Source organism: Calonectris borealis, chromosome 23, assembly GCF_964195595.1.
Source record: "Calonectris borealis chromosome 23, bCalBor7.hap1.2, whole genome shotgun sequence".
Classification (NCBI taxonomy): Eukaryota; Metazoa; Chordata; class Aves; order Procellariiformes; family Procellariidae; genus Calonectris; species Calonectris borealis.
This window is the reverse complement of record NC_134334.1, coordinates 7,490,427-7,513,935: the sequence shown is the minus strand read 5'-3', so window position 1 is coordinate 7,513,935 and position 23,509 is coordinate 7,490,427. Positions and strand designations below refer to the sequence as shown.

Genomic DNA, 23,509 nt, shown 5'->3' with positions numbered 1-23,509 from the left:
CTGGGAGCCGGGGCCCCGCCCTCGCCCCGGGGCATGCTGGGAGCCGGGGCTTGGAGGCGGACACAGGATCCTCCGGAGCGGAGACGGCCTCCCAGGCCAGCCAAGGGGGCCCGAGGGCAGGGGCCTGTGCCGGCCCGGCCCGGAGGCGCTTAGAGCAGCCTCGCCAACAGAAGCGCTTCCCGGGGAGGTGTTTGCCGGCCCTGGCTGCTGCGTCCGCTGCTTGGGAAGCGCGGGAGATGAGGGGAAGGACGGACACGGCCTTGGCAAGGAGTCCGCCCCCGACCGGGCAGGGTTCTCCCCAGCACCCTGGTAGACGGGGCTAACGCCACGCTGCACAGACACGGTCTCTGTGTTCATAGAGCTGAGGCTTTTCTGCTGCTCTGAATGCTACAAGAGTAGAAAATGTTCTGGGAGGAAATACAGGAGAGATTTGTTTCAGGACTTTGCAGGTGACAACGTCGTTCATGATCCTTTTCCCAAAGAGATTGTGCTTTTATCTGAAACGTCCAAAACCCAACGGGTTTCGGTTGCGAGTAAGGAAGCAATCCACCTGGAAGCAGGACAAAAGGGTGCCTGGGTCTGTCACAGGCTGTCATCAGGGGTAAAGCCTGCTTCAGGGTTTCTGCAGGGAAACCAAAGATGTTTTCCCCATGCCTCGTGTCTCCTAGGAGCCTTGGTTTGAGGAAGTGCTTGTTGGTAAATTGTAGCACACAGTGAAAATATATTTAAGTATCTACTAGGAAGTGTGTGCTGCTCTTTTGCAGTTCACTGTAAATACGGAAAGGTGGATAATAACGGGCCGTTATTATTGCGATGAGCAGTGCGTACAACTGGATTTAATTTATCAGCAGTCCTGGCTAACTGGGGAGGTCCCAGTTGACCGGAGGTTAGCAAATGTGACGCCCATCTACAAGAAGGGCCGGTAGGAGGATCTGGGGAGCTACAGGCCTGTCAGCCTGACGTCACTGCCAGGGAAGCTTACGGAGCAGATCATCTTGAGTGCCATCACACAGCACGTACAGGACAACCAGGTGATCAGGCCCAGTCAGCATGGGTTCATGAAAGGCAGGTCCCACTTGACTCTCCTGATCTCCTTCCATGACAAGGTGACCTGCTCAGTGGTGAGAGAGATGCTGTGGATGTTGTCCACCTAGACTTTAGTAAAGCCTTTGACGCCGTTTCCCACAGCGTTCTCCTGCAGAAACTGGCCGCTCATGGCTTGGGTGGGCGAACTCTTCACTGGGTAAAAAACTGGCTGGACGGCCGGGCCCAAAGAGTTGTGGTGAATGGAGTTGACTCCAGTTGGCGGCCGGTCAGGAGTGGTGTTCCCCAGGGCTCAGTGTTGGGGCCCGTTCTGTTTAATATCTTTATCAACGATCTGGACGAGGGGATCTGCTTGAGGGTAGGAGAGCTCTACAGAGGATCTAGACAGGCTGGATCGATGGGCCAAGGCCAACTGTATGAGGTTCAGTTCACCAGCAAGTAGCGTGGCTTATCACTGTCAGGATTTTGTTATTACCACCAGTCGGAACACAGCAAAGTCTCCAAAAACCTGGTATATACCCCAGATCTGTGTAGAGGTACACTTAAACCCTCCAGAGAACCCCGCAAACTGTGTGCCAGATCCCCAGTCGTAGAAGAAGTGTGAGACTTTTCATCCATTTTGAGCTCTGTTTTCCTTGTCACTGTGGAGAGTTGAGAGCTGGAGCTTTGTTGTGGGGGTTAAGAGGATGATTCCTATATTCCGTCAAGATGGAGAAGGAGGGATAGCAGCCTTTCTGCAAAGCAGACTGCCGTGTCTTTCCCTGCAGTGCTATTTCAGACATGGTGTCTTTGCTGATGCCATTCCAGCTGTGTGGGTCCTGTTTTTCCACCAGCTCCACCTCTCATTACCGGAGAGCTCCGGGGGCCTCCCCTGGTCAAGTATGGTCAAGTTCAAGGATTTTATTATGTTTTTGTGGAAAGGCTCTGGCATTGCTGGGTAGTGTGATGTACAAACTCACATCTGCCACCCTTCTTTTGGATAAGGAATTGGCTGGATGGTTACATCCAGAGAGTAGTGGTCAACGGCTCAATGTCCAGATGGAGATCAGTGACAACTGGTGTCCCTCAGGGGTCCATACTGGGACCAGTACTGTTTAATATCTTCATCAGTGACATGGACAGTGGGATCGAGTGCACCCTCAGCCAGTTTTCAGATGACACCAAGCTGAGTGGTGCGCACGACACGCCTGAGGGACGGGATGCCATCCAGAGGGACCTGGACAAGCTGGAGAAGTGGGTAGTGTGGACCTCAGGAGGTTCAACAGGGCCAAGTGCAAGGTCCTGCACCGGGGTCGGGGCAACCCCCGGTACCAGCACAGCCTGGGGGATGAAGGGGTGGAGAGCAGCCCTGCCCAGAAGGACTTGGGGAACCGGTGGAGGAAAAGCTGGACACGAGCCGGCAATGTGCGCTCGCAGCCCAGAAGGCAACCGTGTCCTGGGCTGCATCACCAGCAGCGTGGCCAGCAGGGCGAGGGAGGGGATTCTGCCCCTCCGCTCTGCTCCGGTGAGACCCCCCCTGCAGGGCTGCGTCCAGCTCGGGGGTCCTCAGCACAGGACAGACATGGACCTGTGGGAGCGGGTCCAGAGGGGGCCACAGAAGTGATCAGGGGGTGGAACAGCTCTGCTGTGAGGACAGGCTGAGAGAGTTGGGGTTGTTCAGCCTGGAGAAGAGAAGGCTCCGGGGAGACCTTATTGCGGCCTTTCAGTACCTGAAGGGGCTTATGAGAAAGATGGGGACAGACTTTTTAGCAGGGCCTGTTGTGACAGGACAAGGGGGAATGGTTTTGAGCTAAAAGAGGGGAGATTCAGACTAGATGTAAGGAAGAAATTTTTTACGCTGAGGTGTAAACCCTGGCACAGGTTGCCCAGAGAGGTGGTGGATGCCCCATCCCTGGGAACATTCCAGGTCAGGTTGGACGGGGCTCTGAGCACCCTGATCTGGTTGAAGATGTCCCGCACCCCTCAACGTGCCTTTCAGTGCACCCGAAACCCCTCGGTGTGCCCTTTGGTGCGCCCTGGAGCCCTCTGTCTGCCAGAGGGCCGCCCCAGACCCCTCCGTGTACATTTTGGGGTGCTCCGAGACCCTTGGTCAGCCTTTTGGGGTTCCCCTGCACGTGTCAGTCTGCCCTTTGATGCTCCCGCGTGCCCTGGCTGTGCCTTTCGGGGTGCCCCGGTCCCCTCTGTGTGAGTTTCAGTGCTCTCCAGGGCAATCGGTGTGCGACTCAGGCTGCTGGGAGCCCCTAAGGATGCCTTTCTGAGCCCCCCGAGGCCCCTCGGTGTGCGTTTTGGGCTACCCCAACTCCTTGGTGTGCCTTTGGGTGCATCTCCAGGCCCCTCGGTGTGCTTTCTCCTGCACCCCATCTCCCCCATGGCAGGGGGTTGGACTAGATGGCCTTTAAAGGTCCCTTCCAACCCAAACTATTCTATGATTCTAGGATGCCCCCAGGATGCCTTGGGGTGCTCAAAAAGACACATCCAGGGGGTTGTGGGTGCACCAGAAGGAACACTGAGCTGTCCCAAATGGCACATCATGGTGACCAGGATGCCCCTAAAGGTACATGGAGGAGTCCAGGGCACCCTGAAAGCCACACGGAGGGTTCCAGGAACCCCCAGGAAGCACACCAAGGGGTTCAGGATGCCCCCGAAAGAAGACAGATGGGATCGGGAAGGGGTCCAGGGCGTGCCAAAAGGGATGCCGAGGGGCACGGGATGCACTGAGACCAGGGGTGCCCCAAAAGGCCCACCGATTGCCCTGGGGTGCGGGGAGACCCAACAGGCACACCCAGGGTGCAGGGTGCAGCAAAAAGCACACTCAGGGGGACCGGGCACTCCGGGAAGCAAATCAAGGCTTAGGGGCGTCCCAAAACGGACACCAGGGGCTTGGGGTGCCCTCAAAGGGACACTCGGGGCTCCAGGGATGCAGAGAGGGGCACACCACGGGGTCCAGGGTGCCCCAAATGCACACCGAGAGCCCAGGGAGCACAAAAAGGCACATGGGGGCGTCCAGCCACCGCCCCGCCGGCCTCTGCCCCTGGCCCCACTCAGCCCCCACCACCTTATGATGTCACTGAGCCATTCATGACATCAGCACACGTTCACTAGACCTGGGGCGCTGGCGCAGGCCTTGCACACACAGTACCTGGTGGTGCTGCTGGTGCAGTGCTGGTGCTGTGCTGGTGCTGAACTGGTGCTGTGCTGGTTCTGCTGGTGCTGTGTTGGTGGTGCTGGTGCTAGTGGTTGCTGCTGGTGCTGGTGCTGTGCCGGTGCTGCCGGTGGAGCTGGTGCTGGTGGTGCCGGTGCTGCCGGTGGAGCTGGTGCTGTGGTGCCGGTGCTGCCGGTGGAGCTGGTGCTGTGGTGCCGGTGCTGCCGGTGGAGCTGGTGCTGTGGTGCCGGTGCTGCTGGTGGTGGCTCGGCCCGTAGGCAGCTGCCCGTGCCCTGCCGCCCCTCGGGGCTCGGCTCCTCAGTTCGCAGCCGGCCCCCGGCAGCGCCCGCCAAGCCCTGCCTGCCACCGCTCCCCGGGGAGAGGCGCGGCGCGGCGGTGCCATGAAGAGGGCTTGGCGGTTCCTGCGGAGCAGGAGGGCGCGGGAGGGCCCCGCGGCCTCCGGGAGCAGCGGTGGCGATGAGCTCCGGCCGCAGGGCCGGGAGGGGCTGTGTCGAGAAGCTGTCAGGGCGAGCGAGAGCTCTGGTGGGGAGGTACGTAAACCCCAGGGTTTTAATCTGGAGTCTCCGCTCTGGGATTATATCGCACGCTAACGCGAAATAAGACTTTTCCATGAATAACGTCTAACGCAGAGTTGTTGACAACTCTTTTCTAATCTGACGTCAGGTTGGTTATAGGACGTGCTGCCACTGTCTCCTGCTTTGAGCTGATTTCCTAAGTTTTGTCAATTTTTATTCTTTCACTTGAACAGGCAGAAGATGTCAGAGCCCAAATACCGACGGCAGGGTCCGATTCATCCCCTTCCCTCCTGAGCTCTGGAAGTCAACAGACGTCGGAGAGTATCGAGGTGCAGAGGTTTCTGAACGAATGTGACCGACGGCTTACTGTGCACGAGCAGACGTCTCGGGTGGTGGACACCAACAAGCGCTTGTCTCAGCAGCTGAGCGATGCCGAAAGAAAAGCCAGCGGGCTGGAAAAGGAAGTGAAGCAACTGAAAAAAGCCCTCACGGAAAAAACATTGGCTTTAGAAATGGCAGAACGGGAGTTACGCCAGGCCCAGAGGCAGGCAAAGGAGCAGCAAGATCTACACCTTGAGAAAGACCAAGCGAGGAAAGATGCCATCAAGAAGGCAGAAGGGCTGCAGGAACAACTGGCCCAGCTCCAAAGTGAAAACCTTTCTCTCCGTCAGCAGCTGGAAGCCGCGCGGAACAAGAGCGCCCAAGGACAAATGGTGAGTGATGCCTTTACGTGCGAGGCCAACAGAGTAGAAAAAGGTGACCAGTTTTGTTCCGGTTTTGTTGGAAATGCAGAAGGTTGCGGCAAGCCTTCAGACACGCTTATACGTCTGTACGTATATGTATGTATCTACCGTCATCTACCTGGACTTGTGCAAAGCATTTGGTACTGTCCCGCCCAACGTCCTTGTCTCTAAAACGGGGAGACATGGATTTGGCGGGTGGAGCACGCGGTGGATAAGGAATTGGCTGGATGGTGGCACTCAAAGAGCTACAGTCAAGGGCCTGATGTCTGGGTGGAGACCAGTGACGAGTGGTGTCCCGCAGGGGTCCGTACTGGGACCAGTGTTATTTAACACCTTTGTCGGGGACAGGGACGGTGGGATCGAGTGCACCCGCCGCAGGTTTGCGGGTGACACCACGCTGAGCGGGGCGGTTGATACCGAGAGGGAAGGGGTGCCATCCAGAGGGACCTGGGCAGGCCGGAGAGGCGGGCCCGTGGGAAGCCATGAGGTGCAACAAGGCCAAGTGCAAGGTGCTGCACCGGGGTGGGGGCAGTCCCAAGCACGGACACAGCCTGGGGGATGCGTGGCTTGAGGGCAGCCCCGCCGAGAAGGACTTGGGGCACTGGTGGATGAAAAGCTGGACGTGAGCCGGCAACGTGCGCTCGCAGCCCAGAAAGCCGAGTGCATCCTGGGCTGCATCACCCGCAGCGTGGCAGCAGGTGGAGGGCGGGGATTCTGCCCCTCTGCTCGGCTCTGGTGAGACCCCCCCTGGAGCACCACGTCCAGCTGCGGGGCCCACGGCATCAGAAGGACACGGACCTGTTGGAGCGGGTCCAGAGGAGGCCACAAAGATGCTCGGGGGGCTGGAGCTGGGATGGATAATGCTTCGCCTTTCTTTATGTGCTGGGATACCGACATCGTCACTAAGAGGTGACATTTCTTGTCTCCCCAGAGAGCAGTGGGACAGCTGCAAGCAGAGCTCGCTGATGCTTTCAAGCAGCATTTTATAGCAGAAACCTCACTGAAAGCTTCTACACGCCAGTGCGATTACCTGACGAAAGAGAACTCCCGCTTGCAAGAGGACTTGGACAAGACCAAGGCCAAGGTACACGAAGTCTGTAAACGTGTTAGTAGATATGAAGCCGTTCTTTTCCTTCAGTGGCCAGAAGAGAAGAACATATTCTGGGAACAAATACAGGAGAGGTTTCTCTGAGGACATTATGAGCTTCAACGTCTTTAACAACTCTTTTCCAGACTAGAGGGTGCTTTTAGCTCCTTTCTCCTCCCTGCCTCCTCGCTTCTGTTCCGACACCGTCCAAAAGTTGTGGCCATGATGTGATACCGCAAGCCGCGCGCTCCCAAATGTCTTTGGGCTTGGCTGCTTTCTTTGCAAGGTTTTTCTGCTCTCGGCCTCTGCGCAAAGATGGTGTCTAGCTCCCTGGTAGGGGTGTTTTTGGGGAAGGAAAGAGACCTTTGGCTTCCCTTTGTCTCGTAAGCCAGGCTTCACCCTCCCTCTAAGGCCTTGAACCTCTTTGCCCCCCACGCCCTCCGCCCCAGGCATTAGCACGGGGGGGCGCGTACGAGAAGGAACGGGGCAGAACAGGAGCGCGATGGAAGCGAAACGAAACGCGGTGAACGCGCCGAAATGCAAAAGCGCGTCTTCCCGGGCAGGGAAGCTGTGTGATGCTGCAGAAGGAGTCGAGTGCCTTTGCCACGGTGCCCTTTGGAAAGGAGGACGGATGGAAGCTGGAGCAGTCTTTTCGGCAAGGGCCCGAAAGCGTTCTGACCTTCGAAATCCAAGCGGCTTTTCCCTGGGTCGAAATACAAACTCGGTGGCTTACAGCTATGATCTCGATCCTTACGTTCGGTTGAGTTTCCCAGAGATCTGAGAGCCCTCTCCTTAAGACGGATTGTTTCTTCCCTGCATCCAGATGTGTGAAGTCTCCGCGCAGCTGGAGTTGGAGTCCCAAAAGTCTCTGCAGCTTGAAGCTAGGAATCAGGAGCTGAGAAGGCTGGTGGCTCTTCTGCCACATGGCTCGGCGACTCCTGGGGCGGGTCATACCCCAGCAGCGCCTTACGGGAAGGAGTGCGAGCGGCGAGCGCAAGACGTGAGAGAGGAGCAGTATCACAGCCTCCTTTTGCAGGTCAGTTTAGGGACCATTTGTATCTGTAGTCGGCGTTGCCTTCATTTGCGGTGGTGGTCGTGGCTTTTGGGTGTTTTGCCGGGGCATCTGGCGCTCTCTGTTAGCGCCGTGGGTTTGGCTTTCCTGTCGGGGAGCGGGGGAGCTGCAAAAGGCTGCGTCAGAGCGCTTCTGTGTGTGCGGTGGGACCTGTGAGCAGGAAAAACCTGCAGCCTTGTCCTCGTCCTGTCCGTGTAGCGTTGCAGGCTGTTTAATACTAGCTTTCCTATAAAAATGGCAGAAAGGAGGTTTTTTGTGAGGGCTGGGCATTGCCTTTTTCTTCCCGTTTCTTGAAGTTGTATCTTCTGCTTTAGACACAGGCAGCCGCTCGAGCCAAAATAGAAGAGATCAACACCACCAGTGCCTCTTGGAGAAAGCTGCTGGAGCAGAGGATCAGAACTCTGGAAGCGGAGCTGGAGAGAGCACGGAGCACGCAGGAGGCGAACGCGCTGCAACTGGCATGGGCGCAGGCAGAAATAAAAAGCTCCGAAAAGCGCTCCGTGGTGGACATGGAAATTAAAAGACACCTCACAAAGAAATTACAAAAGTAAGTCCAGACGTTTTCTTTCCCCCCCACGTAACACCACACGACCCTTTTCATCGCGGCTTTTCCATCCCACGTCCCTTTCTTGGCTCTGCTCAGCACGAGGTGTGCCCCTTCAAGACCGCGTACTTCCCAGAAGAGTACCCCTTGGGCTCGCCCATCACGGAGGCCTGTTTTCGGTTCTCTTTACTCACCCTGAAGGAGCAAAACTCATCGGGCCTCTCTGGAGGATGTTTTAGTTCGTCTTCTTCTAACACTTCTCTGTAGCCACCTCCTCTTCCTGCATGCGTGGTGGAAAAGAGGAGCTTCACTTCTGCGGCTGTTATCCTCCAGCTTCGGACAGACACAGTGGGAAAGGCAGAGGGGACAGAACAGGGGCCTGGGAGGCAAAAATGCTCTGTTCAGCTGCCGTTGTGACGGGGCATCTTCAGTCTGAGGTTACACTGGGAGGAGGGGAAGAGCCCGGGGTCCTCACTACCTTCTAGGAAAGGTCCCGCAAAGACGTAACAGCGACTGCTCGGCAGCCTGAGGAGCGGCGCATTTGCACGGCTCGGAAGTCTATGTGCATACGTCCGACAGCGTGCTGCCGCGCTTGGGGAACGTCTCTGTGCCAGCGGGAGCAACAGTCGTTCCTGCAGCTCCTGCATTTTCCACAGGGCTAACGAGATGCTAGCGGAAGCCAGAGCTAAGAGCGCTCCGGAGCAGCGGCGCAGGGTCTTCAGGCGCCAGGCAGAGAGTCTGAGCCGGAGCAGGGGACAGAGCGGACACCCATCGGGCTCCGGTAAGCGGCTCCAGATGTGATTCCCCAGCGGTCAGGTGGGTTCGGGATTACGGTTGGGTTTTGCCCGTGATGCTGAAATAGTGGAAGTCTTTTCCGTGTAACTCCTGGCCGGCGGAACTAGAGGAAGGAAGTTGCTTGCTTACCCTGCCCAGCACAAAGCAGGTCCTGTTAGGTGGCAAGCCAAAAATCCACGTAGCCAGTTCTCCGGAGAAGAACTGAGCCTATTTCATGGCCATTGTTCCTCTGGAGTCCCCAGGTCCCAAGTCGCTGATTTGCTTCTGAGGCTTTGTCTGAATACGGTGGCTGTAGAAAGAAAGTGTTCTGGCAGGACGAGTCCTCTCTCTCTCCACCCGGGAAGGATGGATCTGGGCTGTGCTGGGAGATTTCCTTGGCCTGGCCTCGGCAGAGCAGCTTGGCCTGATCAAAGACAGACGACCCCGTGCTTTGGTGGGGAGGCATGCAGAAGCTGGTGGAAAACCTTGTGCTCCACCGAAGCCTCTTTTGAACTCCCAAGGACAAGGGGGCACTTGAAGGCAAAGAGGTCTCGGGGGTCTCACGTGTAAGCCGGTGCCGTTTGTGAGGTGTGCGCGGGTTTATTTGTTGTGCGCAGCCTCTGGAATTTCCTTCTCGGGCTTTAGAAAGCTCGTTGCCTGATGGTCGAACGTGGAGAATCTTATTTCTTCCTTTGCGCGTGTCCCTTCCATCCTTTGTTTCCCCGGGTGGGCTTAAATCTCTCCAGATCTTTACAGTGTCCTGTCACAGTGACAGCTGTCCGTGGACTTCTTGGCTAGGTCTGCTGCAGAACTAACACTGGATCTTGCTTTTTCTCTCCCTGCCACAGATGAATGTAAAGCTGGATCTGCTGGCGATTCTTCCTGGACAACTCCTGCTCGTCCGCCAAATGTAAATAAAGCCCAGGATGTCCCCCCTTCGGGGCAGCACCGCCCAAGCACGATGCGTTGAGGGAGCAGTACTAAACTGGTGGAAAGCACTGACGAAAGCTTGTGGAAATTCTTTGTCTACGCCGACTCCCGTGCGTTCCCACCGCTGTCCCCTCTGCGCCACCACCGCGTCGGGCTCAGCAGGGTTCAGTGGCTGGGGAGAGCGAAGCCCTTGGACACCTCCCCTTCCCGGCCTCCCCCCCGACGGGGGTCTCAGGGCTGCTGGAGGGGCTGCAGGTGCCGTCCCGGCTCGGGGGGGCTGGCGAGGCCTGCGGGACTCTGCTCAGCCCGGCAGCGGTGCTGGGGGCCGGGCCACGGGGGCGGGCAGGGCCCCTCCCTCCGCCCGCAGCCTGCTGCGGGCCGGGGGTGTCGGGGGGAGGCCCAGTCCCGGTACCGGGGCGGGGTGGGGACCTGGGGGCTCTCCCTGGGGCCGGGGCAGCGCGGCCCTGCCCGGAGCTGCTCCCTCCTGCGGGGCGGGGGGCCTGGGCAGGGCGGGGGAGCCATGGAGAGCGGCCCGGAAGAGGGCCCGGCCCGGCCTGGGGGTGTCCGGGGGTCAGTGTGCGTGTGTGGGGCCCGGGGCATGCTGGGAGCCGGGGCCCCGCCCTCGCCCCGGGGCATGCTGGGAGCCGGGGCCCCGCCCTCGCCCCGGGGCATGCTGGGAGCCGGGGCCCCGCCCTCGCCCCGGGGCATGCTGGGAGCCGGGGCTTGGAGGCGGACACAGGATCCTCCGGAGCGGAGACGGCCTCCCAGGCCAGCCAAGGGGGCCCGAGGGCAGGGGCCTGTGCCGGCCCGGCCCGGAGGCGCTTAGAGCAGCCTCGCCAACAGAAGCGCTTCCCGGGGAGGTGTTTGCCGGCCCTGGCTGCTGCGTCCGCTGCTTGGGAAGCGCGGGAGATGAGGGGAAGGACGGACACGGCCTTGGCAAGGAGTCCGCCCCCGACCGGGCAGGGTTCTCCCCAGCACCCTGGTAGACGGGGCTAACGCCACGCTGCACAGACACGGTCTCTGTGTTCATAGAGCTGAGGCTTTTCTGCTGCTCTGAATGCTACAAGAGTAGAAAATGTTCTGGGAGGAAATACAGGAGAGATTTGTTTCAGGACTTTGCAGGTGACAACGTCGTTCATGATGCTTTTCCCAAAGAGATTGTGCTTTTATCTGAAACGTCCAAAACCCAACGGGTTTCGGTTGCGAGTAAGGAAGCAATCCACCTGGAAGCAGGACAAAAGGGTGCCTGGGTCTGTCACGGGCTGTCATCAGGGGTAAAGCCTGCTTCAGGGTTTCTGCAGGGAAACCAAAGATGTTTTCCCCATGCCTCGTGTCTCCTAGGAGCCTTGGTTTGAGGAAGTGCTTGTTGGTAAATTGTAGCACACAGTGAAAATATATTTAAGTATCTACTAGGAAGTGTGTGCTGCTCTTTTGCAGTTCACTGTAAATACGGAAAGGTGGATAATAACGGGCCGTTATTATTGCGATGAGCAGTGCGTACAACTGGATTTAATTTATCAGCAGTCCTGGCTAACTGGGGAGGTCCCAGTTGACCGGAGGTTAGCAAATGTGACGCCCATCTACAAGAAGGGCCGGTAGGAGGATCTGGGGAGCTACAGGCCTGTCAGCCTGACGTCACTGCCAGGGAAGCTTACGGAGCAGATCATCTTGAGTGCCATCACACAGCACGTACAGGACAACCAGGTGATCAGGCCCAGTCAGCATGGGTTCATGAAAGGCAGGTCCCACTTGACTCTCCTGATCTCCTTCCATGACAAGGTGACCTGCTCAGTGGTGAGAGAGATGCTGTGGATGTTGTCCACCTAGACTTTAGTAAAGCCTTTGACGCCGTTTCCCACAGCGTTCTCCTGCAGAAACTGGCCGCTCATGGCTTGGGTGGGCGAACTCTTCACTGGGTAAAAAACTGGCTGGACGGCCGGGCCCAAAGAGCTGTGGTGAATGGAGTTGACTCCAGTTGGCGGCCGGTCAGGAGTGGTGTTCCCCAGGGCTCAGTGTTGGGGCCCGTTCTGTTTAATATCTTTATCAACGATCTGGACGAGGGGATCTGCTTGAGGGTAGGAAAGCTCTACAGAGGATCTAGACAGGCTGGATCAATGGGCCAAGGCCAACTGTATGAGGTTCAGTTCACCAGCAAGTAGCGTGGCTTATCACTGTCAGGATTTTGTTATTACCACCAGTCGGAACACAGCAAAGTCTCCAAAAACCTGGTATATACCCCAGATCTGTGTAGAGGTACACTTAAACCCTCCAGAGAACCCCGCAAACTATGTGCCAGATCCCCAGTCGTAGAAGAAGTGTGAGACTTTTCATCCATTTGGAGCTCTGTTTTCCTTGTCACTGTGGAGAGATGAGAGCTGGAGCTGTGTTGTGGGGGTTAAGAGGATGATTCCTATATTCCGTCAAGATGGAGAAGGAGGGATAGCAGCCTTTCTGCAAAGCAGACTGCCGTGTCTTTCCCTGCAGTGCTATTTCAGACATGGTGTCTTTGCTGATGCCATTCCAGCTGTGTGGGTCCTGTTTTTCCACCAGCTCCACCTCTCATTACCGGAGAGCTCCGGGGGCCTCCCCTGGTCAAGTATGGTCAAGTTCAAGGATTTTATTATGTTTTTGTGGAAAGGCTCTGGCATTGCTGGGTAGTGTGATGTACAAACTCACATCTGCCACCCTTCTTTTGGATAAGGAATTGGCTGGATGGTTACATCCAGAGAGTAGTGGTCAACGGCTCAATGTCCAGATGGAGATCAGTGACAACTGGTGTCCCTCAGGGGTCCATACTGGGACCAGTACTGTTTAATATCTTCATCAGTGACATGGACAGTGGGATCGAGTGCACCCTCAGCCAGTTTGCAGATGACACCAAGCTGAGTGGTGCGCACGACACGCCTGAGGGACGGGATGCCATCCAGAGGGACCTGGACAAGCTGGAGAAGTGGGTAGTGTGAACCTCAGGAGGTTCAACAGGGCCAAGTGCAAGGTCCTGCACCGGGGTCGGGGCAACCCCCGGTACCAGCACAGCCTGGGGGATGAAGGGGTGGAGAGCAGCCCTGCCCAGAAGGACTTGGGGAACCGGTGGAGGAAAAGCTGGACATGAGCCGGCAATGTGCGCTCGCAGCCCAGAAGGCAACCGTGTCCTGGGCTGCATCACCAGCAGCGTGGCCAGCAGGGCGAGGGAGGGGATTCTGCCCCTCCGCTCTGCTCCGGTGAGACCCCCCCTGCAGAGCTGCATCCAGCTCGGGGGTCCTCAGCACAGGACAGACATGGACCTGTGGGAGCGGGGCCAGAGGGGGCCACAGAAGTGATCAGGGGGTGGAACAGCTCTGCTGTGAGGACAGGCTGAGAGAGTTGGGGTTGTTCAGCCTGGAGAAGAGAAGGCTCCGGGGAAACCTTATTGCGGCCTTTCAGTACTTGAAGGGGCTTATGAGAAAGATGGGGACAGACTTTTTAGCAGGGCCTGTTGTGACAGGACAAGGGGGAATGGTTTTGAGCTAAAAGAGGGGAGATTCAGACTAGATGTAAGGAAGAAATTTTTTACACTGAGGTGTAAACCCTGGCACAGGTTGCCCAGAGAGGTGGTGGATGCCCCATCCCTGGGAACGTTCCAGGTCAGGTTGGACGGGGCTCTGAGCACCCTGATCTGGTTGAAGATGTCCCGCACCCCTCAACGTGCCTTTCAGTGCACCCGAAACCCCTCAGTGTGCCCTTTGGTGCGCCCTGGAGCCCTCTGTCTGCCAGAGGGCCGCCCCAGACCCCTCCGTGTACATTTTGGGGTGCTCCGAGACCCTTGGTCAGCCTTTTGGGGTTCCCCTGCACGTGTCAGTCTGCCTTTTGATGCTCCCGCGAGCCCTGGCTGTGCCTTTCGGGTGCCCCGGTCCCCTCTGTGTGAGTTTCAGTGCTCTCCAGGGCAATCGGTGTGCGACTCAGGCTGCTGGGAGCCCCTAAGGATGCCTTTCTGAGCCCCCCGAGGCCCCTCGGTGTGCGTTTTGGGCTACCCCAACTCCTTGGTGTGCCTTTGGGTGCATCTCCAGGCCCCTCGGTGTGCTTTCTCCTGCACCCCATCTCCCCCATGGCAGGGGGTGGGACTAGATGGCCTTTAAAGGTCCCTTCCAACCCAAACTATTCTATGATTCTAGGATGCCCCCAGGATGCCTTGGGGTGCTCAAAAAGACACATCCAGGGGGTTGTGGGTGCACCAGAAGGAACACTGAGCTGTCCCAAATGGCACATCATGGTGACCAGGATGCCCCTAAAGGTACATGGAGGAGTCCAGGGCACCCTGAAAGCCACACGGAGGGTTCCAGGAACCCCCAGGAAGCACACCAAGGGGTTCAGGATGCCCCCGAAAGAAGACAGATGGGATCGGGAAGGGGTCCAGGGCGTGCCAAAAGGGATGCCGAGGGGCACGGGATGCACTGAGACCAGGGGTGCCCCAAAAGGCCCACCGATTGCCCTGGGGTGCGGGGAGACCCAACAGGCACACCCAGGGTGCAGGGTGCAGCAAAAAGCACACTCAGGGGGACCGGGCACTCCGGGAAGCAAATCAAGGCTTAGGGGCGTCCCAAAACGGACATCGGGGGCTTGGGGTGCCCTCAAAGGGACACTCGGGGCTCCAGGGATGCAGAGAGGGGCACATCACGGGGTCCAGGGTGCCCCAAATGCACACCGAGAGCCCAGGGAGCACAAAAAGGCACATGGGGGCGTCCAGCCACCGCCCCGCCGGCCTCTGCCCCGGCCTCGCCCAGCCCCCACCACCTTATGATGTCACTGAGCCATTCATGACATCAGCACACGTTCACTAGACCTGGGGCGCTGGCGCAGGCCTTGCACACACAGTACCTGGTGGTGCTGCTGGTGCAGTGCTGGTGCTGTGCTGGTGCTGAACTGGTGCTGTGCTGGTTCTGCTGGTGCTGTGTTGGTGGTGCTGGTGCTAGTGGTTGCTGCTGGTGCTGGTGCTGTGCCGGTGCTGCCGGTGGAGCTGGTGCTGGTGGTGCCGGTGCTGCCGGTGGAGCTGGTGCTGTGGTGCCGGTGCTGCCGGTGGAGCTGGTGCTGTGGTGCCGGTGCTGCCGGTGGAGCTGGTGCTGTGGTGCCGGTGCTGCCGGTGGTGGCTCGGCCCGTAGGCAGCTGCCCGTGCCCTGCCGCCCCTCGGGGCTCGGCTCCTCAGTTCGCAGCCGGCCCCCGGCAGCGCCCGCCAAGCCCTGCCTGCCACCGCTCCCCGGGGAGAGGCGCGGCGCGGCGGTGCCATGAAGAGGGCTTGGCGGTTCCTGCGGAGCAGGAGGGTGCGGGAGGGCCCTGCGGCCTGCGGGAGCAGCGGTGGCGATGAGCTCCGGCCGCAGGGCCGGGAGGGGCTGTGTCGAGAAGCTGTCAGGGCGAGCGAGAGCTCTGGTGGGGAGGTACGTAAACCCCAGGGTTTTAATCTGGAGTCTTCGCTCTGGGATTATATCGCACGCTAACGCGAAATAAGACTTTTCCATGAATAACGTCTAACGCAGAGTTGTTGACAACTCTTTTCTAATCTGACGTCAGGTTGGTTATAGGACGTGCTGCCACTGTCTCCTGCTTTGAGCTGATTTCCTAAGTTTTGTCAATTTTTATTCTTTCACTTGAACAGGCAGAAGATGTCAGAGCCCAAATACCGACGGCAGGGTCCGATTCATCCCCTTCCCACCTGAGCTCTGGAAGTCAACAGACGTCGGAGAGTATCGAGGTGCAGAGGTTTCTGAACGAATGTGACCGACGGCTTACTGTGCACGAGCAGACGTCTCGGGTGGTGGACACCAACAAGCGCTTGTCTCAGCAGCTGAGCGATGCCGAAAGAAAAGCCAGCGGGCTGGAAAAGGAAGTGAAGCAACTGAAAAAAGCCCTCACGGAAAAAACATTGGCTTTAGAAATGGCAGAACGGGAGTTACGCCAGGCCCAGAGGCAGGCAAAGGAGCAGCAAGATCTACACCTTGAGAAAGACCAAGCGAGGAAAGATGCCATCAAGAAGGCAGAAGGGCTGCAGGAACAACTGGCCCAGCTCCAAAGTGAAAACCTTTCTCTCCGTCAGCAGCTGGAAGCCGCGCGGAACAAGAGCGCCCAAGGACAAATGGTGAGTGATGCCTTTACGTGCGAGGCCAACAGAGTAGAAAAAGGTGACCAGTTTTGTTCCGGTTTTGTTGGAAATGCAGAAGGTTGCGGCAAGCCTTCAGACACGCTTATACGTCTGTAGGTATATGTATGTATCTACCGTCATCTACCTGGACTTGTGCAAAGCATTTGGTACTGTCCCGCCCAACGTCCTTGTCTCTAAAACGGGGAGACATGGATTTGGCGGGTGGAGCACGCGGTGGATAAGGAATTGGCTGGATGGTGGCACTCAAAGAGCTACAGTCAAGGGCCTGATGTCTGGGTGGAGACCAGTGACGAGTGGTGTCCCGCAGGGGTCCGTACTGGGACCAGTGTTATTTAACACCTTTGTCGGGGACAGGGACGGTGGGATCGAGTGCACCCGCCGCAGGTTTGCGGGTGACACCACGCTGAGCGGGGCGGTTGATACCGAGAGGGAAGGGGTGCCATCCAGAGGGACCTGGGCAGGCCGGAGAGGCGGGCCCGTGGGAAGCCATGAGGTGCAACAAGGCCAAGTGCAAGGTGCTGCACCGGGGTGGGGGCAGTCCCAAGCACGGACACAGCCTGGGGGATGCGTGGCTTGAGGGCAGCCCCGCCGAGAAGGACTTGGGGCACTGGTGGATGAAAAGCTGGACGTGAGCCGGCAACGTGCGCTCGCAGCCCAGAAAGCCGAGTGCATCCTGGGCTGCATCACCCGCAGCGTGGCAGCAGGTGGAGGGCGGGGATTCTGCCCCTCTGCTCGGCTCTGGTGAGACCCCCCCTGGAGCACCACGTCCAGCTGCGGGGCCCACGGCATCAGAAGGACACGGACCTGTTGGAGCGGGTCCAGAGGAGGCCACAAAGATGCTCGGGGGGCTGGAGCTGGGATGGATAATGCTTCGCCTTTCTTTATGTGCTGGGATACCGACATCGTCACTAAGAGGTGACATTTCTTGTCTCCCCAGAGAGCAGTGGGACAGCTGCAAGCAGAGCTCGCTGATGCTTTCAAGCAGCATTTTATAGCAGAAACCTCACTGAAAGCTTCTACACGCCAGTGCGATTACCTGACGAAAGAGAACTCCCGCTTGCAAGAGGACTTGGACAAGACCAAGGCCAAGGTACACGAAGTCTGTAAACGTGTCAGTAGATATGAAGCCGTTCTTTTCCTTCAGTGGCCAGAAGAGAAGAACATATTCTGGGAACAAATACAGGAGAGGTTTCTCTGAGGACATTATGAGCTTCAACGTCTTTAACAACTCTTTTCCAGACTAGAGGGTGCTTTTAGCTCCTTTCTCCTCCCTGCCTCCTCGCTTCTGTTCCGACACCGTCCAAAAGTTGTGGCCATGATGTGATACCGCAAGCCGCGCGCTCCCAAATGTCTTTGGGCTTGGCTGCTTTCTTTGCAAGGTTTTTCTGCTCTCGGCCTCTGCGCAAAGATGGTGTCTAGCTCCCTGGTAGGGGTGTTTTTGGGGAAGGAAAGAGACCTTTGGCTTCCCTTTGTCTCGTAAGCCAGGCTTCACCCTCCCTCTAAGGCCTTGAACCTCTTGTCTCTGCCCCCCACGCCCTCCGCCCCAGGCATTAGCACGGGGGGGTGCGTACGAGAAGGAACGGGGCAGAACAGGAGCGCGACGGAAGCGAAACGAAACGCGGTGAACGCGCCGAAATGCAAAAGCGCGTCTTCCCGGGCAGGGAAGCTGTGTGATGCTGCAGAAGGAGTCGAGTGCCTTTGCCACGGTGCCCTTTGGAAAGGAGGACGGATGGAAGCTGGAGCAGTCTTTTCGGCAAGGGCCCGAAAGCGTTCTGACCTTCGAAATCCAAGCGGCTTTTCCCTGGGTCGAAATACAAACTCGGTGGCTTACAGCTATGATCTCGATCCTTACGTTCGGTTGAGTTTCCCAGAGATCTGAGAGCCCTCTCCTTAAGACGGATTGTTTCTTCCCTGCATCCAGATGTGTGAAGTCTCCGCGCAGCTGGAGTTGGAGTCCCAAAAGTCTCTGCAGCTCGAAGCTAGGAATCAGGAGCTGAGAAGGCTGGTGGCTCTTCTGCCACGTGGCTCGGCAATTCCTGGGGCGGGTCATACCCCAGCAGCGCCTTACGGGAAGGAGTGCGAGCGGCGAGCGCAAGACGTGAGAGAGGAGCAGTATCACAGCCTCCTTTTGCAGGTCAGTTTAGGGACCATTTGTATCTGTAGTCGGCGTTGCCTTCATTTGCGGTGGTGGTCGTGGCTTTTGGGTGTTTTGCCGGGGCATCTGGCGCTCTCTGTTAGCGCCGTGGGTTTGGCTTTCCTGTCGGGGAGCGGGGGAGCTGCAAAAGGCTGCGTCAGAGCGCTTCTGTGTGTGCGGTGGGACCTGTGAGCAGGAAAAACCTGCAGCCTTGTCCTCGTCCTGTCCGTGTAGCGTTGCAGGCTGTTTAATACTAGCTTTCCTATAAAAATGGCAGAAAGGAGGTTTTTTGTGAGGGCTGGGCATTGCCTTTTTCTTCCCGTTTCTTGAAGTTGTATCTTCTGCTTTAGACACAGGCAGCCGCTCGAGCCAAAATAGAAGAGATCAACACCACCAGTGCCTCTTGGAGAAAGCCGCTGGAGCAGAGGATCAGAACTCTGGAAGCGGAGCTGGAGAGAGCACGGAGCACGCAGGAGGCGAACGCGCTGCAACTGGCATGGGCGCAGGCAGAAATAAAAAGCTCCGAAAAGCGCTCCGTGGTGGACATGGAAATTAAAAGACACCTCACAAAGAAATTACAAAAGTAAGTCCAGACGTTTTCTTTCCCCCCCACGTAACACCACACGACCCTTTTCATCGCGGCTTTTCCATCCCACGTCCCTTTCTTGGCTCTGCTCAGCACGAGGTGTGCCCCTTCAAGACCGCGTACTTCCCAGAAGAGTACCCCTTGGGCTCGCCCATCACGGAGGCCTGTTTTCGGTTCTCTTTACTCACCCTGAAGGAGCAAAACTCGTCGGGCCTCTCTGGAGGATGTTTTAGTTCGTCTTCTTCTAACACTTCTCTGTAGCCATCTCCTCTTCCTGCATGCGTGGTGGAAAAGAGGAGCTTCACTTCTGCGGCTGTTATCCTCCAGCTTCGGACAGACACAGTGGGAAAGGCAGAGGGGACAGAACAGGGGCCTGGGAGGCAAAAATCCTCTGTTCAGCTGCCGTTGTGACGGGGCATCTTCAGTCTGAGGTTACACTGGGAGGAGGGGAAGAGCCCGGGGTCCTCACTACCTTCTAGGAAAGGTCCCGCAAAGACGTAACAGCGACTGCTCGGCAGCCTGAGGAGCGGCGCATTTGCACGGCTCGGAAGTCTATGTGCATACGTCCGACAGCGTGCTGCCGCGCTTGGGGAACGTCTCTGTGCCAGCGGGAGCAACAGTCGTTCCTGCAGCTCCTGCATTTTCCACAGGGCTAACGAGATGCTAGCGGAAGCCAGAGCTAAGAGCGCTCCGGAGCAGCGGCGCAGGGTCTTCAGGCGCCAGGCAGAGAGTCTGAGCCGGAGCAGGGGACAGAGCGGACACCCATCGGGCTCCGGTAAGCGGCTCCAGATGTGATTCCCCAGCGGTCAGGTGGGTTCGGGATTACGGTTGGGTTTTGCCCGTGATGCTGAAATAGTGGAAGTCTTTTCCGTGTAACTCCTGGCCGGCGGAACTAGAGGAAGGAAGTTGCTTGCTTCCCCTGCCCAGCACAAAGCAGGTCCTGTTAGGTGGCAACCCAAAAATCCACGTAGCCAGTTCTCCGGAGAAGAACTGAGCCTATTTCATGGCCATTGTTCCTCTGGAGTCCCCAGGTCCCAAGTCGCTGATTTGCTTCTGAGGCTTTGTCTGAATACGGTGGCTGTAGAAAGAAAGTGTTCTGGCAGGACGAGTCCTCTCTCTCTCCACCCGGGAAGGATGGATCTGGGCTGTGCTGGGAGATTTCCTTGGCCTGGCCTCGGCAGAGCAGCTTGGCCTGATCAAAGACAGACGACCCCGTGCTTTGGTGGGGAGGCATGCAGAAGCTGGTGGAAAACCTTGTGCTCCACCGAAGCCTCTTTTGAACTCCCAAGGACAAGAGGGCACTTGAGGTCTCGGGGGTCTCACGTGTAAGCCGGTGCCGTTTGTGAGGTGTGCGCGGGTTTATTTGTTGTGCGCAGCCTCTGGAATTTCCTTCTCGGGCTTTAGAAAGCTCGTTGCCTGATGGTCGAACGTGGAGAATCTTATTTCTTCCTTTGCGCGTGTCCCTTCCATCCTTTGTTTCCCTGGGTGGGCTTAAATCTCTCCAGATCTTTACAGTGTCCTGTCACAGTGACAGCTGTCCGTGGACTTCTTGGCTAGGTCTGCTGCAGAACTAACACTGGATCTTGCTTTTTCTCTCCCTGCCACAGATGAATGTAAAGCTGGATCTGCTGGCGATTCTTTCTGTACAACTCCTGCTCGTCCGCCAAATGTAAATAAAGCCCAGGATGTCCCCCCTTCGGGGCAGCACCGCCCAAGCACGATGCGTTGAGGGAGCAGTACTAAACTGGTGGAAAGCACTGACGAAAGCTTGTGGAAATTCTTTGTCTACGCCGACTCCCGTGCGTTCCCACCGCTGTCCCCTCTGCGCCACCACCGCGTCGGGCTCAGCAGGGTTCAGTGGCTGGGGAGGGCGAAGCCCTTGGACACCTCCCCTTCCCGGCCTCCCCCCCGACGGGGGTCTCAGGGCTGCTGGAGGGGCTGCAGGTGCCGTCCCGGCTCGGGGGGGCTGGCGAGGCCTGCGGGACTCTGCTCAGCCCGGCAGCGGTGCTGGGGGCCGGGCCACGGGGGCGGGCAGGGCCCCTCCCTCCGCCCGCAGCCTGCTGCGGGCCGGGGGTGTCGGGGGGAGGCCCAGTCCCGGTACCGGGGCGGGGTGGGGACCTGGGGGCTCTCCCTGGGGCCGGGGCAGCGCGGCCCTGCCCGGAGCTGCTCCCTCCTGCGGGGCGGGGGGCCTGGGCAGGGCGGGGGAGCCATGGAGAGCGGCCCGGAAGAGGGCCCGGCCCGGCCTGGGGGTGTCCGGGGGTCAGTGTGCGTGTGTGGGGCCCGGGGCATGCTGGGAGCCGGGGCCCCGCCCTCGCCCCGGGGCATGCTGGGAGCCGGGGCCCCGCCCTCGCCCCGGGGCATGCTGGGAGCCGGGGCCCCGCCCTCGCCCCGGGGCATGCTGGGAGCCGGGGCCCCGCCCTCGCCCCGGGGCATGCTGGGAGCCGGGGCTTGGAGGCGGACACAGGATCCTCCGGAGCGGAGACGGCCTCCCAGGCCAGCCAAGGGGGCCCGAGGGCAGGGGCCTGTGCCGGCCCGGCCCGGAGGCGCTTAGAGCAGCCTCGCCAACAGAAGCGCTTCCCGGGGAGGTGTTTGCCGGCCCTGGCTGCTGCGTCCGCTGCTTGGGAAGCGCGGGAGATGAGGGGAAGGACGGACACGGCCTTGGCAAGGAGTCCGCCCCCGACCGGGCAGGGTTCTCCCCAGCACCCTGGTAGACGGGGCTAACGCCACGCTGCACAGACACGGTCTCTGTGTTCATAGAGCTGAGGCTTTTCTGCTGCTCTGAATGCTACAAGAGTAGAAAATGTTCTGGGAGGAAATACAGGAGAGATTTGTTTCAGGACTTTGCAGGTGACAACGTCGTTCATGATCCTTTTCCCAAAGAGATTGTGCTTTTATCTGAAACGTCCAAAACCCAACGGGTTTCGGTTGCGAGTAAGGAAGCAATCCACCTGGAAGCAGGACAAAAGGGTGCCTGGGTCTGTCACGGGCTGTCATCAGGGGTAAAGCCTGCTTCAGGGTTTCTGCAGGGAAACCAAAGATGTTTTCCCCACGCCTCGTGTCTCCTAGGAGCCTTGGTTTGAGGAAGTGCTTGTTGGTAAATTGTAGCACACAGTGAAAATATATTTAAGTATCTGCTAGGAAGTGTGTGCTGCTCTTTTGCAGTTCACTGTAAATACGGAAAGGTGGATAATAACGGGCCGTTATTATTGCGATGAGCAGTGCGTACAACTGGATTTAATTTATCAGCAGTCCTGGCTAACTGGGGAGGTCCCAGTTGACCGGAGGTTAGCAAATGTGACGCCCATCTACAAGAAGGGCCGGTAGGAGGATCTGGGGAGCTACAGGCCTGTCAGCCTGACGTCACTGCCAGGGAAGCTTACGGAGCAGATCATCTTGAGTGCCATCACACAGCACGTACAGGACAACCAGGTGATCAGGCCCAGTCAGCATGGGTTCATGAAAGGCAGGTCCCACTTGACTCTCCTGATCTCCTTCCATGACAAGGTGACCTGCTCAGTGGTGAGAGAGATGCTGTGGATGTTGTCCACCTAGACTTTAGTAAAGCCTTTGACGCCGTTTCCCACAGCGTTCTCCTGCAGAAACTGGCCGCTCATGGCTTGGGTGGGCGAACTCTTCACTGGGTAAAAAACTGGCTGGACGGCCGGGCCCAAAGAGTTGTGGTGAATGGAGTTGACTCCAGTTGGCGGCCGGTCAGGAGTGGTGTTCCCCAGGGCTCAGTGTTGGGGCCCGTTCTGTTTAATATCTTTATCAACGATCTGGACGAGGGGATCTGCTTGAGGGTAGGAGAGCTCTACAGAGGATCTAGACAGGCTGGATCGATGGGCCAAGGCCAACTGTATGAGGTTCAGTTCACCAGCAAGTAGCGTGGCTTATCACTGTCAGGATTTTGTTATTACCACCAGTCGGAACACAGCAAAGTCTCCAAAAACCTGGTATATACCCCAGATCTGTGTAGAGGTACACTTAAACCCTCCAGAGAACCCCGCAAACTGTGTGCCAGATCCCCAGTCGTAGAAGAAGTGTGAGACTTTTCATCCATTTGGAGCTCTGTTTTCCTTGTCACTGTGGAGAGTTGAGAGCTGGAGCTTTGTTGTGGGGGTTAAGAGGATGATTCCTATATTCCGTCAAGATGGAGAAGGAGGGATAGCAGCCTTTCTGCAAAGCAGACTGCCGTGTCTTTCCCTGCAGTGCTATTTCAGACATGGTGTCTTTGCTGATGCCATTCCAGCTGTGTGGGTCCTGTTTTTCCACCAGCTCCACCTCTCATTACCGGAGAGCTCCGGGGGCCTCCCCTGGTCAAGTATGGTCAAGTTCAAGGATTTTATTATGTTTTTGTGGAAAGGCTCTGGCATTGCTGGGTAGTGTGATGTACAAACTCACATCTGCCACCCTTCTTTTGGATAAGGAATTGGCTGGATGGTCACATCCAGAGAGTAGTGGTCAACGGCTCAATGTCCAGATGGAGATCAGTGACAACTGGTGTCCCTCAGGGGTCCATACTGGGACCAGTACTGTTAAATATCTTCATCAGTGACATGGACAGTGGGATCGAGTGCACCCTCAGCCAGTTTGCAGATGACACCAAGCTGAGTGGTGCGCACGACACGCCTGAGGGACGGGATGCCATCCAGAGGGACCTGGACAAGCTGGAGAAGTGGGTAGTGTGAACCTCAGGAGGTTCAACAGGGCCAAGTACAGGGTCCTGCACCTGGGTCGGGGCAACCCCCGGTACCAGCACAGGCTGGGGGATGAAGGGGTGGAGAGCA

At 57.9% G+C, this 23,509-nt stretch overlaps 1 protein-coding gene across 1 annotated transcript; it reads left to right on the top strand.

Annotated features, from left to right (window-relative positions):
* The first annotated feature begins 4,456 nt into the window (after positions 1 to 4,456).
* On the top strand, positions 4,457 to 10,142 carry LOC142092218 (uncharacterized). Its single transcript, XM_075172009.1, has 7 exons — positions 4,457 to 4,737; positions 4,956 to 5,435; positions 6,397 to 6,549; positions 7,376 to 7,588; positions 7,939 to 8,171; positions 8,825 to 8,949; positions 9,791 to 10,142. Exons 1-7 carry the CDS (start codon positions 4,588 to 4,590, stop codon positions 9,910 to 9,912), a joined length of 1,476 nt encoding a protein of 491 aa, XP_075028110.1. The 5' UTR covers positions 4,457 to 4,587; the 3' UTR covers positions 9,913 to 10,142.
* The last annotated feature ends 13,367 nt before the right edge of the window (positions 10,143 to 23,509 follow it).

Bases quoted from the DNA above. Each gene is read 5' to 3' on its own strand.
- LOC142092218 (XM_075172009.1), top strand. From the start codon at position 4,588: ATGAAGAGGGCTTGGCGGTTCCTGCGGAGCAGGAGGGCGCGGGAGGGC. The intron at 4,738-4,955 runs GTACGTAAACCC...TCACTTGAACAG, and splicing joins GCGAGAGCTCTGGTGGGGAG to GCAGAAGATGTCAGAGCCCA. The intron at 6,550-7,375 runs GTACACGAAGTC...CCCTGCATCCAG, and splicing joins TGGACAAGACCAAGGCCAAG to ATGTGTGAAGTCTCCGCGCA.